Consider the following 25,174-nt stretch of genomic DNA (forward strand, 5'->3'; position numbering starts at 1 on the left):
ACTCTACAACATAAATCAAAACAAGATCCTTTTTGACCCACCACCTAGAATAATGGAAATAAAATAAAAAATAAATAAATGGGACCGAACGAAACTTAAAGGCTTTTGCACAGCAAAAGAAACCATAAACAAGACAAGAAGGCAACCCTCAGAATGAGACAAAATATTTGCCAACGAAGCAAGTGACAAATGATTAATAACCAAAATATACAAGCAGCTCATGCAGCTCAATATCAAAAAAGCAAATAACCCAACCAAAAAATGGGTGGAAGACCTAGATAGACATTTTTCCAAAGAAGACATGCAGATGGCTAACAAACACATGAAAAGATGCTCAACATCATTAGAGAAATACAAGTCAAAGCCACAATGAGGGATCACCTCACACCAGTCAGAATGGTCACCATCAAAAAATCTAGAAACAATAAGTGCTAGAGCGTGTGTGGAGAAAAGGGAACCCTCCTGCTCTGTTGGTGGGAATGTAAGTTGATACAGCCACTATGGGGAGAACAGTATGGAGGTTCCTTAAAAAACTAAAATTAGAACTACCATATGACCCAGCAATTCCACTCCTGGGCATATACCCAGAGAAAACCATAATCCAAAAAGAAACATGTACCACAATGTTCACTGCAGCACTATTTACAATAGCCAGGACATGGAAGCAACCTAAATGCCCATCAACAGATGAATGGGTAAAGAAGATGTGGCACATATATACAATGGAATAATAGCCATAAAAAGGAATGAAATAGAGCTATTTGTAGCAAGGTGGATAGACCTAGAGTCGGTCCTACAGAGTGAAGCCAGAAAGAAAAACAAATACCATATGCTAACTCATATATATGGAATCTAAAAAAATGGTACTGATGAACCCAGTGATAGGGCAAGAATAAAGATGCAGATGTAGAGAACAGACTTGAAGACATGGGGTGGGGGGCAACGGGAAGCTGGGAGGAAATGAGAGTAGCACTGACATATATACACTACCAAATGTAAAACAGATAGCTAGTGGGAAGCTGCTGCATAACACAGGGAGATCAATTCGCAGATTAGTGATGATTTAGAGGGGTGGGATAAGGAGGGTGGGAAGGAGTCACAGGAAGGAGGGGATATGGGGATATATGTATAAATACAGCTGATTCACTTTGTTGTACAGCAAAAACTGGCACAACAGTGTAAAGCAATTTTATTCAATAAAGAGCTTAAAAAAAATGACACGTACTCCAATGTTCATTGCAGCACTATTTACAATAGCCAGGACATGGAAACAATCTAAATGTCCAACAACAGATGAATGGATAAAGAAGATGTTACATATGTATATATACAATGGAATATTAGTCATAAAAAGGAACAAAACTGAGTCATCTGTAGAGATGGATGGACCTCGAGTCTGTCATACAGAGTGAAGAAAGTCAGAAAGAGAAAAACAAATATTGTATATTAACGCATATATGTGGGATATATAAAAATGGTACGTTCTCTATTTCCAGGGCAGGAACAGAGATGCAGACGTAGAGAATGGACATGTGGACACTGAAGGGGAAGGAGAGGGTGGGACGAATTGGGAGATTAGGATTGACATATATACACTACCATGTGCAAAACAGATAGCTAGTGGGTACCTGCTGTACAGCACAGGGAGCTCAGCTTGGTGTTCTTTGATGACCTAAATAGGTGGGATCGGGGGTGGGTGGAAGGTCCAAGAGGGAGGGAATATATGTATACATATAGCTGATTCATTTCATTGTACAGCAGACACTAACACATTGTAAAGCAGTTATACTCCAATAAAAAATGGGGGGGGAATAAAATAAAATAAAGAGACTGACTTAAATCTGTAAGTAGAGGAATGGAAAGATGCCAAAACATAGTATCAGGTAGGGGGAAAATATTGTACAACATGTGTCAGAAAATCCCCTTTTTGTTTAAAAAGGAAAAAGAAATGAGCTTTGAAGTACACCAAATTATAGACAATGATTGTTTCTTGGTACAGATGTACAAAATCTTAACAGTTTTAAAACAATTCTATAATATTTGAATTTTCCCAATAACCATTACTGTTTTCTAAGTAGATAAAAAAGATGTATATTAAAGTGGTCAAATTTAAATGACTTGCAATGAACATAACGATAAACACCACTTTATAATAATTTTAAAATAAACCCTACAATAGGTATCCTTATTTGTTTTTAGTAGCAAAAATTATTTTTATTTCCCAAATAAAATCCTACTCAGAAGCTTAGAGATAATGCTGACAAAAGAAACTGAAGCTGACTGGGGGAGCGGGGCTCTACATGCAGCCTTTCACTCTTTGACCTAAGAGAAAACTTATGTTAGAGAAGCCCAGACAGTGAGAGGAAATGTGAAGAACTCAGCACCAAGTAAACCAGGCAGGAGGTCTGTTACAGTTAAAGAAGCTTAACCACAGCACACATGGGTGCCTACATCTGCTGTACCTTACTTTTACCGCTTCTCCCTAAATGGAGAACTATATCCACTACTTCAAACATGTCTAAAGCACCTATCTTAACCAATTCCCCCACCTTTCACTCATATCACTTCATCATAACAGCACAGTCATTAGCAAGCCCAACTGTCCCCTCTTCAAGCTAGAGCTACATCCCTGTTTGAAAAGCCTGAAAAGACATTAAGTGTTCTGTCATAAGCTAGTCACATAAATGATGGCTACGTTCATTTTCAGGGATTTGAAAAAGTCTAGAGAAATAGGCTCAAGATTTAAAATACAAATCTGAAAAGGCCCAGTACCGCTACAGCCCACCACCCACTGACCCTCTTGTGTGGTGGGTAGCCCATCCCTCAGATACAGCCCTTGCCTCAGCCTCTGGGCCTGGGTCATCCTGTCTTGGCATCTTTGGTTGACCACTCTCTTACCTTGGACTTTGCATGCCAAGTGAAGTGCAGGAAATTTGTCTCGCTGGGTACTAACAGGTTAAAGGATAGAGCGTAGTGACTAATAAGGTCATTTCTCACATAATAAAGTTCTGCATCAAGACCTAGAAAAAAAAAATAGAGAAAAAAAAGTTAAATGCCCAAAATACCCTCAAAAGCAATAACCATCAGTATTTCAAATACTGATAATAATAATAGAGTAAAAATAACATTGATGTACAAATGCACATCACAAACTTATCCCACATGTACTGCCTTGCAAAGCAGGAAATACACTGGATTTCATCATAGCCGACCAGGGTGAAGAAACTGAGACTCAGAACAATTAAGTGGTTCTCCGGCTAAGCACAGAGGTGCTGGAGCCAGAACTCTAGTAGCCATGCCGTCTGCTGAGAACCACCAATGAGACACTCTTCCTTTTGGACACAGACCTTCTCAGAGAAATGCCTACAAACAAAAGCCCCTTCACCCCGCAAAACTGATAAGGATTTAAGAAGAGAGACAGGCACCTGGGTGAAAACATTAGCGTGAGCCAAGATCTCAAGACCCCAGCCAGAGATGACCTCAGCTTCTGTCAGTACGACATGCTGGCCGCTCGGACGGCACATTACCGAGGTATGCTCACAGCACTGCCACACAGACACACATCCTCTTCCCAATCTAAACTACAAGGTGGAAGACACCATAATTCCCGTACTCTTGGGACAGTCCTCTGCACAAAGCAGATGCTCAGTAAACACTTGTGAGACAAGTTAGCACAGCAGACAAAGGGAGAAATAATCGAGACACCTGAGAAACACTGGAGGTTTCAAACTTCACTCATTCCCATACCACCTTCTGGGCCAAGGTCACATCTGACCTCCAACACATATCACATTCTTCAATTTTATGATACCCCTTCATCCTACCTGTATTATCTTTAAAATGAATTCAATTTTTTTTAAATAAAAAATTTAAAGGCAAAATTTAATCACCATCTTGAGTGGAAAACCAGCAATTATTGTGAAAAAATACAAGGTAATGAAAAAAAATCAAAAGGAAAACAAAACAACATTACTATATGCTAGCTAAATACTGTTGCCTACACCAAGGCAGTGAGCCTGAGCCCAGCTCATTGTTTACAAAAAGCAAGAAAGAGGAGAATAGCCAAGTGTTTGTGAGAAGTAAAGAATCAAAGGTTTTCTCCATGATAATCCAAAAGAACTGAAAGAATAAAAGCAGGGAGTACATTCTCTCAACTGATTTACTGTTATTTAAAGTTGTGACTAGGCGTCCCCCTAGTAATGCATGACACATATACCACACATGTGAGGGCAAAAGGTACAGGGAAGGCCAACTGAAATGTAAATTTCATATTTACTGAGTCTTATACCACCGTGAGTCTAAAACACCTTGTGGTATGCAAAGAGGTCAAGGTGAGCCTCTCACACCTCCTAAGATACAGATACAGAAACAAGTAACTCTGTTATAGGCGTTTCTCCTGTAAAATTAGTTTTCTCATTTCTGAACTGAATCTAATACAATCATTAATTCAGAAATGAGATTTGAGGCTAACATAGGGGAAGGTTGCTGCACTGGCTGAGTAGCACTGCTTTATTTATCCTATACAGGATACCAAATGCAATGAAAGTTAGAGGTCTTCTGCAAAAGGCTCTCCCTGCTGGCAGAACAGGAAGTGCTAGCAAACACCTGGGGAGGGAGGACTGGTGGGGCTGGAGAAGGGCGGGTCAGGGAAAGAAGGTAAGAAGGTGGGAGAAAGGTGGGAGAGAAATGCAACAAGAAAGCTGGCAAAGCCATCAGCAAACACAATAATTGTAAGTACCTTACATTTTGCTTGTTTTTAAAATGCTTGAGTCTTACTCTAGTCTAGATTGATGCTGCTCATAGGAGATATACTGGGTTGGCCAAAACGTTCCTTTGGGTTTTTCCATAACATCTTCTGTAACACCTTATGGAAAAACCCAAACGAACGTTTTGGCCAACAGAAAAAGCCAAAGGAACTTTCTGGCCAACCCAACATCCAGAACAAAATTTTAAAATATATGCCAGTTTAAAAGGGGAGGTGAGGGGGGGAACTTCCTAGGTGGCGCAGTGGTTAAGAATCCACCTGCCAATGCAGGGAACATGGGTTCAATCCCTGCTCCAGGAAGATCCCACATGCCTCAGAGCATCTAAGCCCGTGCGCCATAACTATTGAGCCTGCACGTTAGAGCCTGTGAGCCACAACTATTGAGCCTGTGTGCCACAGCTACTGAAGCCCATGCTCCTAGAGCCCGTGCTCCACAACAAGAGAAGCCATGGCAATGAGGAGCCCGCGCACCACAACGAAGAGTAGCCCCCACTTGCTGCAACTGGAGAAAGCCTGTGTGCAGCAACGAAGACCCAACACCGCAAATAAATAAATAAATAAATAAATAAATTTATAAGGGGGGAGGAGAAAAACAAAGAAGTAAATGGCAGTACTGACATGAGACAAACTAGAACTCAAAGTAAAAAGACTTTATATTAATAAATTCATTAATTAATATGAATTTACTAGTAAGAAAAGTTCATATTCATAAAAACATAAGATACAGTAGTGCAACTAACAAACGAGCTTCAAATATAGAAAGCAAAAAAAAAAATTAAGAAGAAATAAATCCACAATCATAGTTGGAAACTAACATCCTTCAGAAAACAAAAGATCAAAACAGATCAAAATTTAATGTGGACATATAATTTGAATGATATAATTATGAACATGAAATAAGGGAGGTTAGTCATGAATTAGACTCACACACATTTTAAAAAATGGATCCTAACTTGAAATAATGCAGGCTACCTTCTTTGATCAAACACCACACAAATTAGCTATAAGGATAAAGCCAAAAGATGATTACCTGAAAAGATTAGTAAAACAGTTAAACCCTTTTGCAAGACTAAGAAAAAAAGAGAGAAGACACAAATTAACAATATTTAGTAATGAAGAGGGAATGTTACTACAAATCCTATGGACATTAAAAAAAAAAGAATATTATGAACAACTTAATGACAATTCAATTATTTAGATAAGATAGAAAAATCCTTGAATTTACCAAAACCAAAAAGAAGAAATTAAAAATTCAAATAATTAAAAACCTTCCCTTAAAGCTTCAGGTCCAGATGAATTCTATCAAAACATTTAAGGAAGATGTAATACCAATCTTGCACAAACTATCAGAAAATAGTCAAAGAAAGAACTTCCTAACTCATTTTATGAGTTACACTGATATTAAAACCTGACAAAAACATTGTAAGAAAATTACAGACTGACCTCTCTTGTGAACACAGGCACATTCTCTATCGAACATCAGCAAACTGAGACTAGCAATATAGAAAAAGGTTAATATATCATGACCTGTATTTATGAAAGTGTTGAAACCTTTAAAATCAATATAATTAAACATGTTAACAGAATAAAAGTTACAAACCCAGATCATCTCAACAGATGCAGAAAATGCATTTGGTAAAATCTGAAGCCTAATAATGACAAAAAACTGGGCAAACCACGAAGAGAAATACACCTTCTCAATCTGGTAAAGAGCATCTACAAAAACACTATAGCTAACATCATACTCAATGGTGAATTTAAATTCTTATTTCTAAGATCAGAAACAAGGCAAGGATGTCCACTCCAATACTTCTATTCAACCTTGTACTGGAGGTCATAGCCACTGTATAAGACAAAAAGCATAAAAGTTAAGGAGGATGAACTACAGCTCCTTATTTACAGATGACAGGATTACGTGTGCAGAGAAAACACTATGAAATCTACTATTAATAAAATACTACTAAAACCAACTCATGAATTTATTAGCAAAGTCTCAGAATACAAGGCCAATATTCAAAAAATTAATATTTCTATATATAGTAACAATTGGAAAATAAAATTTAAAAATCAATACCATAACATTAAAAAAAAAACTAATATCTAGAAATAATTCTAACTAAAGATAAGTAAGACTTCTTTACTTGAAAACTATATAACATGGCTAAGAAAAATTAGAGATGACCTAAGTAAGTGGAGAGATACCATAAGCCTCAACATCGTTAAGATGTCAGGTTTCTTAAATTGATCTACTGATTTAAAGTAATCCTAATCAAAATCCTAAGATTTTTTTTGAAGAAATAAATTAACTCTAAAATGAAATTTAAATGCCAAAATAATCTTGAAAAAAAGAAAAAAAAAAAGGACAATGTTGGAAGACTCACATTACCTGATTTCACAACAGGATGAAGAGCTACAGTAATCAAAACAGTATGGCACTGGTACAAGGATAGATATATCAGTGGAACAGAACAGAATCCAAAAGTAAACCCACAAGTAAAGGGTCAACGGAATTTCAACAAAGGCACAATGGCAATTCAAATAAAGTGATGCTAAACTAAATGGATAAAGGTATGGGGGGAAAAAATCTTGAGCCCTATCTTACATATCACAGAAAACCTGATCTGAAATAGATTACAGATCTAAATGTAAAGGCTAAAACTATAAGGCTTCTAGAAGAAAATGAATATCTTTACAACCTGGGTTAAGCAAACATTTCTTGGACTAGCCACACAAACCATGAACCCAAAAAGAAAAAATTGATGAATTGGCCAGCATTCAAATTAAGAACTTCTGCTCCTCAAAAGATATAAAGAAAATGAAATTCAAGTCACAAACTGGGAGAAAATATTCACAACACATCTACCTAAAAGGACTTGTTTCTAGAATAAAGATCTCTTATGAACCAAAAATAAAAAGACAACCCAATTAAGTAAAATGGGCAAAAGATGTGAACATATATTTTGTAAGAAAAGATATCTAAATAGACAATAAGTATAAGACAAGGTGCTAAACATCATTAGTTATCAGTGAAATACAAATTAAAACCACAATGAGATATAGTTTCCACTCACAAGAATGACTAAATGTTGGCAAGGATGTGGAGCAGCTGCAACTCTCATACATTGCTGGGGATGTAAAAATGTTCAACTACTTTGGAAAACAGGCAGTTTCTTATAAAGTTAAGCACATGCCTACTTAGATCCAGTAATTCCACTCCTAGCTAATTATCCAAAAGAAATGAAAACATGACTACACAAAAAAAAAACCCATATGTGATACAACACTGATAGCCAAAACTGGAAACAACACAAATGTCCATCAGCAGATGAATGAATAACCAATTGTGGTATATTCATACAATGGACTACTACTCAGCAGCGAAAATAAACTGTTGAGACTGTAACAAAATGACTCTCACAGACTACAGGAGTCAAGGAAGCTGTACAGAGTACATCCTATATAATTCTATTTATATAACATTCTAGAGCAGGCAAAACTAATTTGTGGTGACAGAAATCAGATCACTGTGGTTGCTTTGGAGGGGGCTGGGAGGGAGACTAGTGAACTGATTACAAAGGGAACTTCCTGGGGTGATGGAAATGTCCTGCATCTAACTGGGGTGGTGGTTACCCAGGTGCATGCATTTTTCAAAACTCAACCAACTGTACATTTAATATCTGCACGTTTCATTATATGTAAAGTTTACCTAAATTTTTTTAAAGGGGGGGGGGAAAAACGAGTCAACAACAGCTTTTACCTCTTTTTTCTAATCTCAAAAAACCTTGCATGGGGACTTCCTGGTGGTGCAGTGGTTAAGAATCCACCTGCCAATGCAGGGGACACGGGTTCCAGCCCTGCTCCAGGAAGATCCATATGCTGTGGAGCAACTAAGCCCATGAGCCACAACTACTGAGCTCACGTGCCTAGAGCCTGTGCTCTATAACCAGAGAACCCACTGTGATGAGAAGCCCAGGTACAGCAATGAAGAGTAGCCCCCACTCGCCGCAACTAGAGAAAGCTCGTGTGCAGCAGCGAAGACCCAACGCAGCCAAAAATAGAGAAATAAAATTAATTTAAAAAAAACTTGCATAACACAGAATGTTACCAGCACCAACATAAAAAGTTTCAGAAAAAAAATAATCTCAAAAGATCAACAACTTCCAAATTTAAATTTCACACATCATTCACAGGAAAATAAAAAATTCTGTTCCTAATAAATAACAGTTATAATGTCATTACTGGTAATAATAACAATGATGTGTAAATATTTAAGTTTTCCAGACACAGTTCAAAGTGTCAAGAACATCTAGGGGTTCTGTAAACTCAACTCTACATAAAGCTCCTTACCAGTATCTTAGCCACCTCATTCACTGAGGATTGTGGAACCAGTTTATGACATTTCTACACACCCTTCTCCTGTGACTCATTACGGCAGACTCCCAATGTACTTGCGACCAATCACTTCTCAATCCATCCTTCAATGTTCCTTCCATTCCTCAACTCCAACAATCTTCATCCATACCAAAGCAACCCACTTCTATGGACGGTGGTAATATATAAATTGCTATACCTCCAAAATCTTAAACTGTAATTATCTCAATAGTTAGTAGCTCTTCAGCCCCTTCCCTTTATTGTTACAACAGCTGTTCTCTGGATTCATAATATCTCCAGTGTCCATAATCCTCTTGTTTCTCTCATTTGATTATAGCAACCATTTCCTTATTTTCTTCTTACTGGCTTCAACCCCAATTATTGCAATTACTTTCTTATCAGTACCCTCAACTTTCTCCTACAGCCTATATCAAGATGTGAAACACCCAATCCTGAACTGGCTTGACTCCCCTACTCCCTGTCTTCTCTGGTGCTATAACTAAATGCTGCATAATCCTAAATGAAGTCATTCCCACAAATGAGAGTCACCTCAAAACCATGACTGCTATGCTCAACAAATAAAATAATATGCATAAACTGTTGACAGTTTGGAGCCCTGTGATCCATATCTATAAACACTTAATGGCCACCAAAATACACTGAAAATTTTAAATTCACTGCCCTAGACTGAGGTACTAAAATTGCAATACAACCACTAAACAGAGTTGTTGCTTCCTAACTAGATTTTGAAAACATTTGTTTTTGAAACAGCCATTCTTTATTAATGAAGGTAGTTATTCCTAGTTTGAAAGGGTTTGAATTTCTTCAAAGAAGCCATTAAAATTAGGTTCACATTTTCACCTATCAAATTAGCAAACACAGTCTGTTCTGTCATATGACAGGTTCCTGAACACCAATTAGCTTGTAAGTGGTTAGTAAATAAAATAACAATACCAGTAAAACATAGAAATTGTGTCAGTTCACATTTGAATTTTCCCAGGCAAGGGGAACTGGAATAGCAGCTGGAGAATTATAACTTTGAGTGGAAAAGGAAAAGACCCTCATGCAGCTCAGCTACCATCAGGCAGAAGCCCTCTCACCCCTATTTTAAGAAAACTAAAAATAAGCACCTGCATGCAGGGCTCGCTCCTCAGAGGAGCACCACCAGTCTCTGCATGGTTCCTGGATCCAGAAAGCTGCACTTTCTCTTGTGCCTAACTCCATGGCAGCCCCACTGGCTTAGAAAGCTGCTTTCATCTGCACTAATCTCAAGATCATGCAAGCCAGTGATTTCCATCCTATTATGTTTTAACATCTTTAACTCTCCTCTGAAGCAGCCTCCACCACCCTAAGTGGTCTGACTAGGCTGTTCAAGTTATCTTATAAGGTACGAATTATGCTTTTGTTAGTACTTGGTTTGAAAATTGCAGAGGTCTTGAATGGTTTGCCCTTAACCTTATTTTTCCCATAAGTCCTCTTATTTTCAGTGACTTGGAAACCTTAAAGGTTTGTTTTTTGTTTTTAGGAATGTATCTGATGTTGTAACAGAAATGCTTATATTCTTTAAATACAATACTGACTTCTACGGAGGGTGTGGCAAGCAAGCAATTTGTGAACATATATCAATGTTTTATATATATTTATACTCTGACCCAGTAAGTCCAATTCTAAAACTTCATTCTAAGGAAACCAAATATAGATACAAATGTTTATGTATAAAGATAGTAATCAAATTAATATTTAAAATTGAAGAAAAGTAACAATACAAATTACCAGCAACAGAGCAGTGATCAATAAACCATAATACATCCATAACAGAGAACAACAGTTTTCAACAATTTTTCTTTGGAGAAGGAGAGAGGTGGTACTCCAAGCCATTACACCCCTTCAGTGAAATCTCTCCCCGTTCGTCCATGTGACATATTGAGCTTCCCCTTTGAAGACAGGCTTTAATGACAAAAAAAAACACTGAAAAAGACTATGAAGCCATGAACAGAACTGTTACAAATAAATTTTAATGAACTGAGTTTTGCTTAGAAAGTAGCATTAAATAAGAACAGGCAAGATACAAACTATATACAGCATATTTTTAACAATGTCTGGCATCTAGAATAGTTCCCTTGCATAATATGAGTATTCAATAAATGTCTGGTAAATTAAAGTTAAATGTACATGTATATGCACCCCCAATGTTCATAGCAGCACAATTTACAACAGCCAAGACATGGAAGCAACCTAAATGTTCATCAAGAGATGAATGGATAAAGAAGATGTGGTATATGTATACAACAGAGTATTACTCAGCCATAAAAAAGACTGAAATAATGCCATTTGCAGTAACATGGATGGACCCAGAGATTATCATATAAAGTGAACTAAGTCAAAGACAAATATCATATATCACTTATATGTTAAATCTAAAAAAAACCGATACAAATGAACTTATTTATAAAACAGAAATAGACTCATAGACACAGAAAACAAACTTATGGTTATCAAAGGGGATGGGGGCAGTATAAATTAGGAGTTTGGGATTAACATATACACACTACTATGTATAAAACAGATAACCAGCAAGGACCTACTGTACAGCACAGGGAACTACATTCAATGTCTTGTAATAACCTATAATGGAAAAGAATCTAAAAAAGAATATATATATTCCATTATATATATATTCAGAATATATAGATTCCATTACATATATAACTGAATCACTTTGCTATATACCTGAAACCAACACAGCATTGTAAATTAACTATACTTCAATTTATAAAAAGGTTAAAAAAAAAAACCAGAGGACCTGCATTAAAAAGAAAAAAACTCTAATTGGGACTGCCATATATACATTACTAATAAGAAAAAAATAGCAAATTGTACACTCTAAATATATGCAGTTTATTTTCTGTTAACTGTATCTCAATAAAAGTTCTTAAAAAAACATTCTACACGTATATACACAATGTGTGTGTTCCATTTCTCAGAAATGAAAGGAAATACCAAAAAATATGAACAGTGGTTGATTATAAATGGTGGATAATGGGTTATGTTTTTATTCTTTTTCTGAAATTTTCTATGAAAGTTAAGTTAAACTGAGAAAAACAAAAATAAAAATAAAAAAACATGTTTAAAGAAATATGCATACAGCTGCAGCAATTCACTAAACAAAAACCCAATTACTGCCTAAAATAATCTATGAAGGCCAGTAAAAGCTTGAGAGAAAGCCCTCAAACAACATTCGATTAAAAAAAATAATATTGCTAAAGATATCTGTGATATATCAAGATTAACACTAATAATAAATGACTAATGATCAAAACATCTTCCTTCAACTTTCCCTTAAAATACCCAACCAAAAGGTAAAATTTGGCAAAGCACTATGAACTGAAAAGAGAAGACCAAAGCTTGTAAAGAATTTCACCATGCAACAGTGACACTGGGGCTGAAAGAAGAAGAAAATCCTTGGACTACCCATGCTCACTGTCTAAATGAAGATAACATGGGAAATCCTGAAGATGATAGGGAAGGCAACAAAGCTACAGGTTTCAGGAGAATCAGAAGCGGGCCAAGAACTATATTCTCAGACAAATTTTCATCATCTGCAAAGACAACAGATTTTCAAAAAACACACCAATTATGTATCTTTCCCCAGAAAAGTTACTCCAAAACATACTAAGAGGTTAACAACACTTTTCATTTTATACTAAGAAGAGGTTTACATCATGCATAATACTTCAAGTATAATCATCATGAATATAACTCTATATCAAAATGTAAAGAGTCCAAAATATCCCCAAATATTAGAAATATGAAGAGAACCCAATGTAAGTTTAATCATGGTACAAAACTATCAGTTATGACTGATCTTAGCATGTTGATATGTTTATCCTAATCCATAATCAATATGGCTAAGTGGACATGTAGACACACCAAGACCATACCCTAAAGGAAATTCAATCTTTTCAAAGCATCCATAAGAGATTTAGAAAAAGTGATCAGCTATAAGGAAAAGCACAATCAGTTTCAAAAGGTAGAAAATGCACAGGCCGCAATCTGACCACAGATAAGAAGACACAGAGGGAGGGAAAATATAACATCATAGACTGTGAAGTACCATCTATCTCAAAGAGTTACCTATATTCTAAGACTTCAACTACACAAAGAAAAAATGAGAACATGGAAAAAATACTGGAAAGATATTTACTAAAGACTGCCAATGCATGGTTAAATAATATATACTTTTCTTCTTCTTTATGGTCCTGTACACTTTCCAAATGGCCTATAAGTATGTTTTTACACTGATAATCAGGAAATAAAGCTAATAAAATAAAAAGAATTTTAAACAAATTGATTTTTAGGAAAAAATGAGACCTGTAGAGACTATCATACATTTATTTCTGATTGTGATCTTTTTTCTTCCTTCCCTATCATGCTCAAAAAAAATTTTAAGAAAGAGAAAAGTAAAAGACAAATGAAGACAGAATCTAGATAACCTACTTCTTTCTAATTGCTACTAATTATTAGTGTTTCAAATATGACAATAACAATTAAATGCAGTATCAAAGCAGGGGCAAAAGATAGCAGGGCTTATTGTCTGGGAGTGGTGTGGTAGGCTCTGCACAGAAGTAGGCAGTGAGGAATGGTAGAGAGGCAGTGAGAGAAACAATTTATTCAGTGATGCTTTCTTTTTTCTGCTGTACAGTGAAGTGAATCAGCTATATATATATATATATATATATATATATACACACACACACACACACACACACATACATACACTCCCTCCCTCTTGGACCTCCCCTCCCCCAATTCCACCCATCTAAGTCATCACAGAGCATGGAGCTGAGCTCCCTGTGCTATACAGCAGGTCCCCACTAGCTATCTATTTTACACAGGGTCGTGTATTTATGTCAAGCCTAATCTCCCAGTTCATCCCACCCTCCCCTTCGCCCTCAGTGTCCACACTGCCATTCTCTACGTCTGCCTTTCTATTCCTGCCCTGCAAATAGGTTCATCTGTACCATTTTTCTAGATTCCATAAATATGCTTTAACATACGATATCTGCTTTTCCCATTCTGACTTACTTCACTCTGTATGACAGACTCTAGGTCCATCTACATCTCTACAAATGACCCAATTTCATTTCTTTTTATGGCTAATATTCCATTATACACATGTACCACATCTTCTTTATCTTTTTATCTGATGATGGACATTTAGGTTGTTTCCATGTCCTGGCTATTGTAAGTAGCGCTACGCTACAATGAACATTGGGCTACATGTGTCTTTTTTTTTTTTTAGCTTTCTTTTTATTTATTTATTTATTCTTTTTGAGGTACACCAAGTTCAATCATCTGTATTTATACACATATTCCCGCTACATGTGTCTTTTTGAATTATGGTTTTCTCAGGGTACATGCCCAGTAGTGGGAGTGATGGGTCATATGGTAGTTCTATTTTTAGTTTGTTAAGGAATCTCCATACTATTCTCCACAGTGGCTGTATCAATTTACATTCCCACCAACAATGCAGGAGGGTTTCCTTTCCTCCTCACCCTCTCCAGCATTTATCCTTAGTACATTTTTTGATGATGGCCATTCTGACAGGTATGAGGTAAATTGAGCCAGTTGTGCACAAGCCAGGAAAAGGTTAACTCTTTAAGAGACCAGGAGGAAACAGAGCCTGGTTCCAGTAGAAGGGAGTGACTGAGAAAGCAGGTTGGGGTGTCCTGATCAGAACAAGGAAGTTCCAAGGGCTGAGAAAAGGACCAAGTCCAAAGTGGCCATTTCAATGACTGCTTTATTTAATAGAAAAGGGACCTGAGAACCAGGACACCAGCGTGGTCAAAGGAGTAACAGCGGAGGAAAAAATAAAATCACAGTAGATTTTAATATCCTTTGGGATAAAGGGAGGGAAATAATGAAAACAAGTCAGGGTATAGTCACTGAGGATCATCTTGCAACTGAGTGACTGCAACAACCCTAATTCAAAGGTCATATAAGTATCAATAAATCTCAGTAATATCAAAAGAGAAGAGGATGCTGAGTCACTGTCCTGGGGCAAAACAACCAAAAATCAAAGTAAGAAAGGAAGCATATAATGCATGATAAAAGCTGGTCCCTTAATGAACAATCCAAAAAGGAAATTAAGAAAACAACTCCATTTATAATAGCACCCAAAAGAATAAAATACCTAACAAAAAATTTACACAAGGAAATGAAAGATTTATACACTGAAAACTATAAAACATTGCTGAAATTAAGGAAGACCTAAATAAATGGAAAGACACCTCATCTTCATGGATTGGAAGACGTATTATTACTATTGTTAAGGTGGCAATACTACCCAAAGGGATATATCAGTGCAACCCCTATCAAAATTCTAACCCCCTTTTTTGCAGAAATGGAAAAGTGGATTCTCAAATTAATATGGAATTGCAAGTGGCCTCTAACAGCCAAAACAATCTTGAAAAAGAACACAGTTGAGTCATGCTTCCAATTTCAAAACTCACCACAAAGCCACAGAAACCAAAATACCGTGGTATGGGTATAATGACAGACAGCTAGACTGATGGAATAGAACTGAGAGTACAGAAATAAGTCTATATATTTTTGGCCAACTAATTTTTAAAAAAATATTTATGTATTTATTTGGCTGTGCTGGGCCTTAGCTGCAGCACACAGGATCTTTGTTACAGTACGTGGGATCTTTATTTGCAGCACGCGGGATTTTTTTTTTTTTAAGTTGCAGCATGCAGGATCTAGTTCCCTGACCAGAGATCAAACCCAGGACCCCTGCATTGGGAGCACGGAGTCCTAACCACTGTACCACCAGGGAATTCCCTAACCAACTGATTTTTGACAAGAGTGCCAAGACCACTTAATGGGGAAAGAATAGCCTCTTCAACAAATGCTGCTGGGACAACTGGATATCCACATGTGAAAAGAACGAAAATCAGACCCTTATTTCACACCATATATAAAAACCAATTCAAAATACATCAATAACCTATCTGTAAGACCTAAAGCTATTAAACTATTAGAAGAAAATATAGGGATAAATTTTCATGACCTTGGATTTAGCAATGGATTGTAAGATATGGCACTAAAAGCAAGAGCAACAGAAGAAAAGTAGATAAATTGGACTTCATAAAAACTTCTGCACATTGAAAGACATTATCAAGATGAAGACAACCTAGAAAATGGAGGAAAATATTGCAAGTTATGTACCTGATAAGGGTCTAGTATCCACAATAAATAAAGAACTCTTACAACTCAACAACAAAAAGGCAATTTAAAAATGGGCAAGGGACATGAATAGACATTTCTCCAAAGAAAACACACACACAGCCAACGAACACACGAACATCTATAGCCATTAGGGAAATAAAAATCAAAACCACAACTAGGTTATCACTTTACATTCACTAGGACAGCTTTAATTAAAAAACAAACAAACAGAAAACAAGTGTTAGCAAGGACATGGAGAAATTAGAACTTCTGTACATTGCTGGTGGGGCTGCAAAACAGCTCAGCCACTGTAAAAAAATTTGGTAGTTCCTCAAAAGGTTAAACACAGAATTACCACATGACCCACAATTCCACTCCTAGGTATATATCCAAAACTGAAAACGGGTACTCAAGTACTTAACACACATGTTTATAGCAGCATTACTCACAATAGTAAAGATGTGGAAACAGCCCAAATGTATATCAACAGATGAATGAATAAACAAATGTGGTATATACATAGAATGGAATACTATTCAGTCATAGAAAGAAATGAAGTGCTGATACATGCTACAATGTGAATGAACCCCTAAAACATCACCCTAAATAAAAGAAGCCAGATAGACAAGATCTCATATTGTATTAGCCCATTTATATAAAATATCCAGGACAGATAAATCCACAGAAATAGAACACAAACTGGCGGTTGCCAGAGGCTGAGGGGAGAGGAAGATGAGAAAAAACTGTTTAGTGGGTGAGGAGTTTTACTCTGGAGCAATGGAAATATTCTGGAACTAGACAGGGTTGGTGGTTGCACCACATGGTGTCTGTACTAAATGTCACTGAATTATTTGTTCGCTTTACAATGGTTAATTTTATGTCATGTGAATTTCACCCAATAAATTATTTTAAAAAAAGAAAAGAAAAAAGCTGACCCCCTGCCCCATAAATGGGGAGGGAGTGTACTAAAACTGGCTTCCAGTGACTAGAAAGGATTATGAGGAAAATTTTACAAGAAGAAATTGGGTTTCCGTTAAGCTGAAGAGATAACAGTACTATGACAAAAGTCAGAGGAGACCTCAAAACAGAACTGGAGTGCCACAAGATAAAAGTGAAAGGATCAGCAGAAAAGAGGACAGAGTAGGCAAACTACAGTGGGTGGAAGATGGAAAGGGGCTCTGCGGGAAGGCAGGCAGGAGCGAGGGTGAACAACCGTGGACTGAAGAGGTAGCATTTTGTTGTTAGAATGTACAGACTTTTTCTCTTCTAACCTAAGATGAAAAACATTTCAATTCTTCAACTATAATAACCAGAAAAATTTCTCACTGCCAATTCCAGCAAAGTAGGAATGTTACTCTCTTGTTAGAAAATATGACATTTGTTCATAAGTTATTTTTAAACATCCCAAATTCCAAGCTGAAAAACCAAAGTTATTTCTGCTAAACTCTCAATATCCTTCAAAGAATATTCATTTTCCCCTAAACAACACTAAGCTCAAGCTTAATTCAAGGCCTGTGTTCTACATGACCTGGCCTGTGTGGCTCAAGTTCAAATAACATAATAGTTTAAAAATTATTCTACATGATTTTAAAAGTTAACTGTTACTTTCCTAAGGCCACAACAATGGTCAATTAGTGCCAATGACCAATTCACCTCCCTTTAAAAAAGAGCCACCTTTACAGCACTTAACAATATACATTCCAGGAGCTGTTCACATGTCTGTCTTCCCCACCACCTTGCACACCTCACAAGCAAGGCTGGAGTCTCAGTGTATTTGTAGGTACTCAAATGTGAGATGCATGAATGGCTGGCTGTTGATAAAAATCAACTACATCAAGATAGATTTTAAGGGAAATGATATTTTAAAGAAAACATCAGGAATCAGTTAAGACAGAAAAACAAAAGTGATGTTGTAGAAACAGAACTAAAGCAGAGTTTTTGCTAATGAGTAGCTGAGTGACCTCTGGCAATCAATTATTTAACCACCTTCTCCAGGCATCAATTTTCTCAACTATAAAACAAGGGAGTTAAACCAAACGAAGTTAAAAGTCCCTCCTCAGCCACAAAATTCTATTATTCTATGATATCATTCATGGTTTCCAAATGTCAGCCAAAACTCTTATTATTCTATGATATCATCCATGGTTTCCAAATGCTAGTCAAAACTTAAGTTAAAAATTTATTTAGTCAAGATAATCTTCTAGGTTCTGAAGACAGTGTGGTATACAAGCCAGTGGAAAAAAGCCAAAATCACTTACTATGTATGAAGCCACTAAATACTCTGTATTTTAATCAACGCTTAAATTAAATAAATACAGAGCTCTTATTTCAAATTTTCCTAGTTTATGGAAACTAGCAAACTGAAATAGATGTAATAAAGTAACAATTTGTCCATCAAAATCTCATAAGTCTAGCTACAGTCAAATTATACCTAGAAAATTAGCTGAGGCCTAATATTTAACTACATCATAAGAAAGGAATTTACAAATGTTAGACTATAGCAAAGGGGCATCCTTTCTTCGTAATTAAAAATAAAAAAGCACATAAATCTTCAATCCCCATAGCTGTTTAAACAATAATCTTGTAGACTAAATGAGATTTTTTTCATGTAATCTTTGCCCATTCAGATTTTCCTCCTACATTTCTCCTGCAATCGTAAGTGTCTGGATAGAATGAGGTTGAAAGTGTATACATGTACACAGAGAGAATAAAAAGAATTAAAGTGAGCTTTTAAGAGAAAGAAGACATCAACAATGGAAGACAAAGTAAATATGCTCCTTCCTTCCACCCTCTTCCTACAAGCTGCCTCCTCATCCCCTGCCTAAAATTGGCCTCTCTGAAGGAAAAGTGAGTGGCCCATCCTTTTGGTTCCTATGAAGCAGCTAGGGGGGTCAACGTCAAGGAAGGGAACCTCCTGATCCTCTCAAGGAAAAGTCGGCATCTGTAATCACTGAGCACCTTTCCTCAATTTGCCACTTCAGGAAGAATACACGATGTGTGATCAAAATCAATAATAGCTCACTTAAAACAATCCACTGGAATGGCTATTAGTTGCCACTGCTTTAAGAGACCAGGCTACAGGATGTGACTATTCTATTACCAAGTATCTCCCCTCTCCTGTCTTCCATTTCAGTACATAACTTTCACTGTAATTCTGTGATCCCTGAAAATGGAAACCCAAAGCTCTCCATCACAAATGCTGTGCTCAGGTTTGCCTCTCTAGTACCTGTGATGATATCACCTTTGGGAGAAGTTGTGTGGAATCAAAGGGGGAGCATGGTCACTTTTTTTTCTCTTCAAGAGTATCATCACTTTTGATTTCAAATGGATGACTCAAGTAATACTGTCACCTCCCCCATCTGAAAATACTATAGCAGATGGATAAGAAATTATAAAGACAGCCGACACTAAAATACAGGATCAGGGAACAAGACTTCACATCCCATTAATATATTTGTCATCTTAAAAAAAAAATCCATAAAAGAATTCCCCCCAAAGACGTGATTTGTACCACAACTGCAGAGATGTTAAAAGTGCTTCCCAATTCCTATCTAAGGATAGTTAACAAAAACACAACCCATAATCTCTAGCACTATAACATAAAATAGAAAGCATGCCCTGCCACAGTGCCAGAATGTTCTAGTATCTGGTAAAATGCTACTCTGGAAAATGATTTATCATTGGTTCCTGCACTATTTAAAGAAGAAAATGATCTCACCAAGCTCATGCACGCATTGCAAGTACAGCTGGAAAGTAGAGATGGAGTAATTTACTCACAGTCTGACATAACCACCATTCAATTTCTTTCATAGCCACCTCCTAATAGGAGCACACACTCTCTCTCGTCAGCTGTGGAGGCCATTAGTAACTCAGAGTTGGCTGCTATGGCCAAGGGCTCAAAGCACAATGGAGAACTCACAAACATCGCTCCTCCTGGTCAGCAACTCCAAGGGCTAAACTTGGAGTCCAGTTCCAAAGCTACCTGAATTCTTTTCTCAGGCAAGTCACTTAGCTCTCTGCTAGAAGTTAGTTCCACGAGGGCAGGGATCTTTATCTGTTTTATTCACCAAAACATGTCAAGCCCCTAAAATAAGGCCCAGTGTACACTCAATAAATAATTGTTCAGCAAGTGATAAATGTTGCTACCCAAGGCAATCAATCACCAGGTGATCTCTAAGTGACCTGTCTTTCTAACATTCTATGATTTGAGTTTTTATCCAAAAACATACAAATCCCCCACCAATAACTAAAATTATTTTGAGGATTATGTAGCATTTTTGTATACATTACAGCAACAATAACAGACATATATGAGGAAACCAATACTCAGAAACATTACTTGCCTACCACATATAATAGAAGGAGATGGACTTAAAACTCAAATATGCAGATTCCAAATCCAATATTTTCCTACACCATGTTATCTACACATGTATATGCACACACACGCATGTAAACCTTAGAACTTTTTCTTGAAATTGGACTAAATTCTCTCCTTTAACAAATAATCTAAAGAGTTAACTTTAGAAAAGATGGAAACAATCAAAAAGATAATCTTTGGCCATTTCTACTTCTGGACAAGACAGAATAACAGGACCAGATTAACCCTCTCGTCTGAAATAATAAAATAAAATAAAAACACGCAAAATATATGAGAGTTCAGAAAGAGAAAGACAGCTAGAGCAGTGCTCCCCAACCTTTTCGGCACCCGCGGCCGGGTGGGGGGGGGGGCAGATGGTTCAGGCGGTAATGTGACCAACGGGGAGCAGCAGATGAAGCTTCGCTCGCTGCTCACCTTCTGCCTGTGCGGCCCAGTTCCTAACAGGCCAGTCCGCGGACTGGAAGTTGGGGACCCCTGAGATACAGTATGTAGGACAAAGTACCAGAGAAGAGAGAGCTGCACAGAGAGAACTTCCAAGATCTGCAGAGGGCTGCCCGTCCACCTTCACCTGAGTTCTGATCAGAGCATGCATAAGCAAGCTACACAAGGACAGAGAAAAAATAAAAGGTTAACAGTACGTAGCACTTCATAGGTTCTGGAATATCACCTATTTCCACCAGCCAGACTGGACAACCTCATGAGTCAGAGGTCAATGGAGAAAGTACACAGAAGGGTCTTAACTACATAGTGGCGAATAATTGGACCTACACTGAGCACTGCTCCTGTCCTATCTAACAAGTCTTAAAAGCAAGACCTGAAAAGATCAAACTGTTTCCAAGTAACTTAACTGAGTTCCAGAACAAAACCTAAGAATATTTACAGGAATACAAAAATATCGAGCACCCAACAGGGTAAAATTCATAATGTCTGTCATCTAGTCAAAAACTACCAGGCATGCAAAAAAGCAAAATAGATAGTTAGATAGATCAACTGAAACCAATCCAGAATTGGCAGATGTTAGAATCAACAGACATTAAAACAACTATTCTAACTGTACCCCACAAAAAGTTAAATACAGAGATGGAAAACATAAAAAGACCCAAATCAAATTTCTAGAGATGAAAACTACAGTGCATGAGATGAAAAAATATACTGGCTAGGATTAACAGCAGGTTAGCATTTCAGAAGATTAGAAATTCTGTTATCCAGCTTTTAATTATTTTGCCAGAATCTCTCTTGAATATTTTACATCCTTCAATTGTAGGGTGGCCCAGCAGTCTGCTGAAAGACAGCTGTGTGCCAAGCCAAGAGGGAGCCTTAATGCAGTTGGGAAACTATAGAACATGATAGGTACAGTGATACAGACATGTTTGTACATGGTATAGAGTTATGGAAGCCAAGATGGGGGGCACCTTACCCAGAGGGGGGGTTCAAGGGACAGAGACTTGGGAAAATTAGGCTACTTAAAAGGAAACAAGCTATTAAAACTAATTTATTTAAACTTCATTCATAAGTTCAGTCCAATCCCCTTCTGGATAATAACTTAGTGGGCAATGGGAAATGCTCAAGAGAATGATGACCCCAGTAAAGCACAAGATAGTGAAGCCAAAAAAAAAAGTATGATTCATTCATTTATTCATTTACTGAACTTTTACTGAACATCTACTATAAGCCAGGTGCTGGGGGTACAGAGTGGAAGAATATAAAAGGTCTCTACTCAAACAGAATTAACTTTCCTATAGAGGGAGAGGGAAACAATAAAAGTACCAGGTACTTAAAGGAAACAGCATGACAGAACAGAGTGGCACTGAGGGTAAGGCTCTCTGAGAAAATAACACTAAGCTGAGATCTAGAAGGCTCCAGCCATGTAAAGATCTGGGAGAAGTACATAAGGCAGAGCAACCATCGAATGCAGACCCTAGGGTGAGGAGAGCTTGGCACCAAAGGAACTAAACAGTGGTGTGGTGGGGAGCAGGGACAAGAGAAGAAAAAGGTGGCAGGCAAGAGTCTCTGTATAAACATTCATTTATAAATCATGAAGATCTAAGCCTAGATAGTTGATATTTATGAATCATTGTTAATCTCTTAGGTGTGATAATGGTTATTATAAATTTTTAAAGAGTCCCTATCTTTTAGAGATACATAACAAAAAATTTTTTACGAAATTTTATGAGTTTGCTTCAAAATAATCCAAACAGAAGATGGAGGGTGGGGGAGAAGTGAGGACAAGGGAGTGGATTGGGGAGTGGAGAGATACAGACCAAACAAAACTGGCCATGAGCTGATAACTGCTGAAGCTGGATGATGGATACAGAGGTTCATTATACTACTCTGTCTACTTCTGAATGTTCGAATTTTTCCATAATAAATACATTTTTAAAAGCAAACTTATTTAAAATATAAGGAAAGGTATTAATAAATATAAATGCCTCCTTCACAGGGGATTTCTTAGGGCTGCAAAATTATTCTATGTGATACTATAATGGATGCACTTACAAAATCCACAACTATAAGACAACAATGTACACAAATCTTTTAAAAATTCAAGGGGTGGGGGAGTTGGATGAAGGCAGTCAAAAAGTACAAACTTATATAAGATGAATAAGTACTAGGGATGTAACGTACATGATAAAGATGATTAACACTGCTGTATGTTACATATGAATGTTGTTAAGAGTAAATCTAAGAATTCTCATCACAAGGGAAAAATTTTTTTTCTATTTCTTTAATATTGTATCCATATGAGATGATGATGATCGCTAAACCTACTGTGGTAATTATTTCATGATGTATGTGAGTCAAATCATCACACTGGCCACCTTACACTTTCACAGTGCTTTCTGTCAATTAAATCTCAATAAAACTGGAAGGAAAAAAGTCACGTAGGAAGTCAGATAATTCTAAGATGAAATTCAGAATGTAATAGATGCCCCCTTCCAGAACCAGCTTTTGAGGGATTCAGATGTACCCATAAAGTTTTCATCAGGGGGCCCTGCAAGGCCCTCAAAGTCTAAGAATCGCCGTCACCGGGCACAAAACTTAGTATGTGTGGGATCCACACCTTTGCCTAGGAAAAGGCCCTAAGGCTCTCACAAAATAAGGTTGAGAACCACTGATTTTTCTCTTGCCAGCAACTTCCTAGCTGAAAAATGAGTTGCCACTGTTCTTAAATCTAACGGTAATATCTCACTGCCATCATTTGCCTTCCCCGCAAGGACATTACTACACAACCATTACCACAAGTAAATAATTTACCACCGGTGAATTTTACGACTCTGAAAGAAAGTTGTGTCAGGTACCCCCAAAGAACGGGGAGGTGGCAAACTATGTCTGTCTCCTTAACGATATCACCTTGTTACAATACTTTATTTCATTTAATCTAAAATACACTGTTGGGGCTTCCTAGGTGGCACAGTGGTTTAGAATCCACCTGCAAATGCAGGGGACACGGGTTCAATTCCTGCTCTAGGAAGATCCCACGTGTCATGCAGCAAGAGAGACCCAACACAGCCAATAAATAAATTTATAAAATACACTGTTATTTTTTGTGCCACTAAGAAAGGAAAAAAAGCTGTTAATCAACTGATATTCACCATTGATTGTGAAATGGTTCCAATTTCAGAGATGTTCAAATGTGAAAAAGCTGTACATCTTATAATTCATGAAACATGCCATTCAAAAACCTCATTGGCTGGGCCCCATCTCAGATCTCCTAAACAAATTGCTCAGAGTAGGTCTAGGAATCTGCATTTTGTTTAAGCCCCTCAGTTGATTCTGGTTAGATAAAGACTAAGTAAACCGTTAACTTTCAGAGGCAGCACAGGAGAGAAGGCATGCACTTTAGAGTCAAATAGCCCCAGACATCTCTGTAACCTTCAGCAAATTCTGTAATTTCCCAGAGCCTCAGCTTTATCTATAAAAAAATGTCAATGCCATCCATTCCCAATGGTTAATAAAAGAAAATATGTGAAACAGCTGACACAGAGCAAGACATATTTATATAAGAATATATTCATTATTTATGAACAAGACATGGGACCTATGAAATTACTTTTCAGAAATTTTCTACCATTCAGCACTGTCACTGGCTGGGCACAGTTAAAAGGAATCATTCAATAAGTGTTTATTACTTAATTCAGATACACACATTTGTTTTAGCACACCACATTTTTAGAGGTCCTACATAAATGAAAGCTGTTTAATAACATCTTGATTAGAAAATATTATAGTTGATGTACACCAACAATAACATAAAAAAGCATACTTTTAGGCATGATATAATTTCACAGTAGCTAATGGCTCTATTTCACATCAAGTTTTTGTTTTGTTTTGTTTTGTTTTAGTATGTATAACTGGCAAATTTTTTCAGAACACTGACATAATTGTGTTAAAACCCCAAAAGTAGTGCTGTGGAACTTCTCAATTCA

General features: G+C 37.0%; 1 protein-coding gene across 4 annotated transcripts in view; it reads right to left on the bottom strand.

Annotated features, from left to right (window-relative positions):
• Positions 1 to 25,174, bottom strand: part of RYK (receptor like tyrosine kinase) — a 108,263-nt gene that overhangs the window by 75,892 nt on the left and 7,197 nt on the right. For all 4 annotated transcript variants that reach the window (XR_009054201.1, XM_057737716.1, XM_057737715.1 and 1 more), the window contains exon 2: positions 2,899 to 3,020. Coding sequence is in view for 3 of the 4 variants with exons in the window: in XM_057737716.1 (XP_057593699.1) it covers positions 2,899 to 3,020 (122 nt within the window). In the remaining variant the exon portion in view is untranslated. The remainder of the gene's footprint in view (positions 1 to 2,898; positions 3,021 to 25,174) is intronic.

The sequence above is a fragment of the Hippopotamus amphibius genome, chromosome 6 (assembly GCF_030028045.1).
Source record: "Hippopotamus amphibius kiboko isolate mHipAmp2 chromosome 6, mHipAmp2.hap2, whole genome shotgun sequence".
Lineage (NCBI taxonomy): Eukaryota > Metazoa > Chordata > Mammalia > Artiodactyla > Hippopotamidae > Hippopotamus > Hippopotamus amphibius.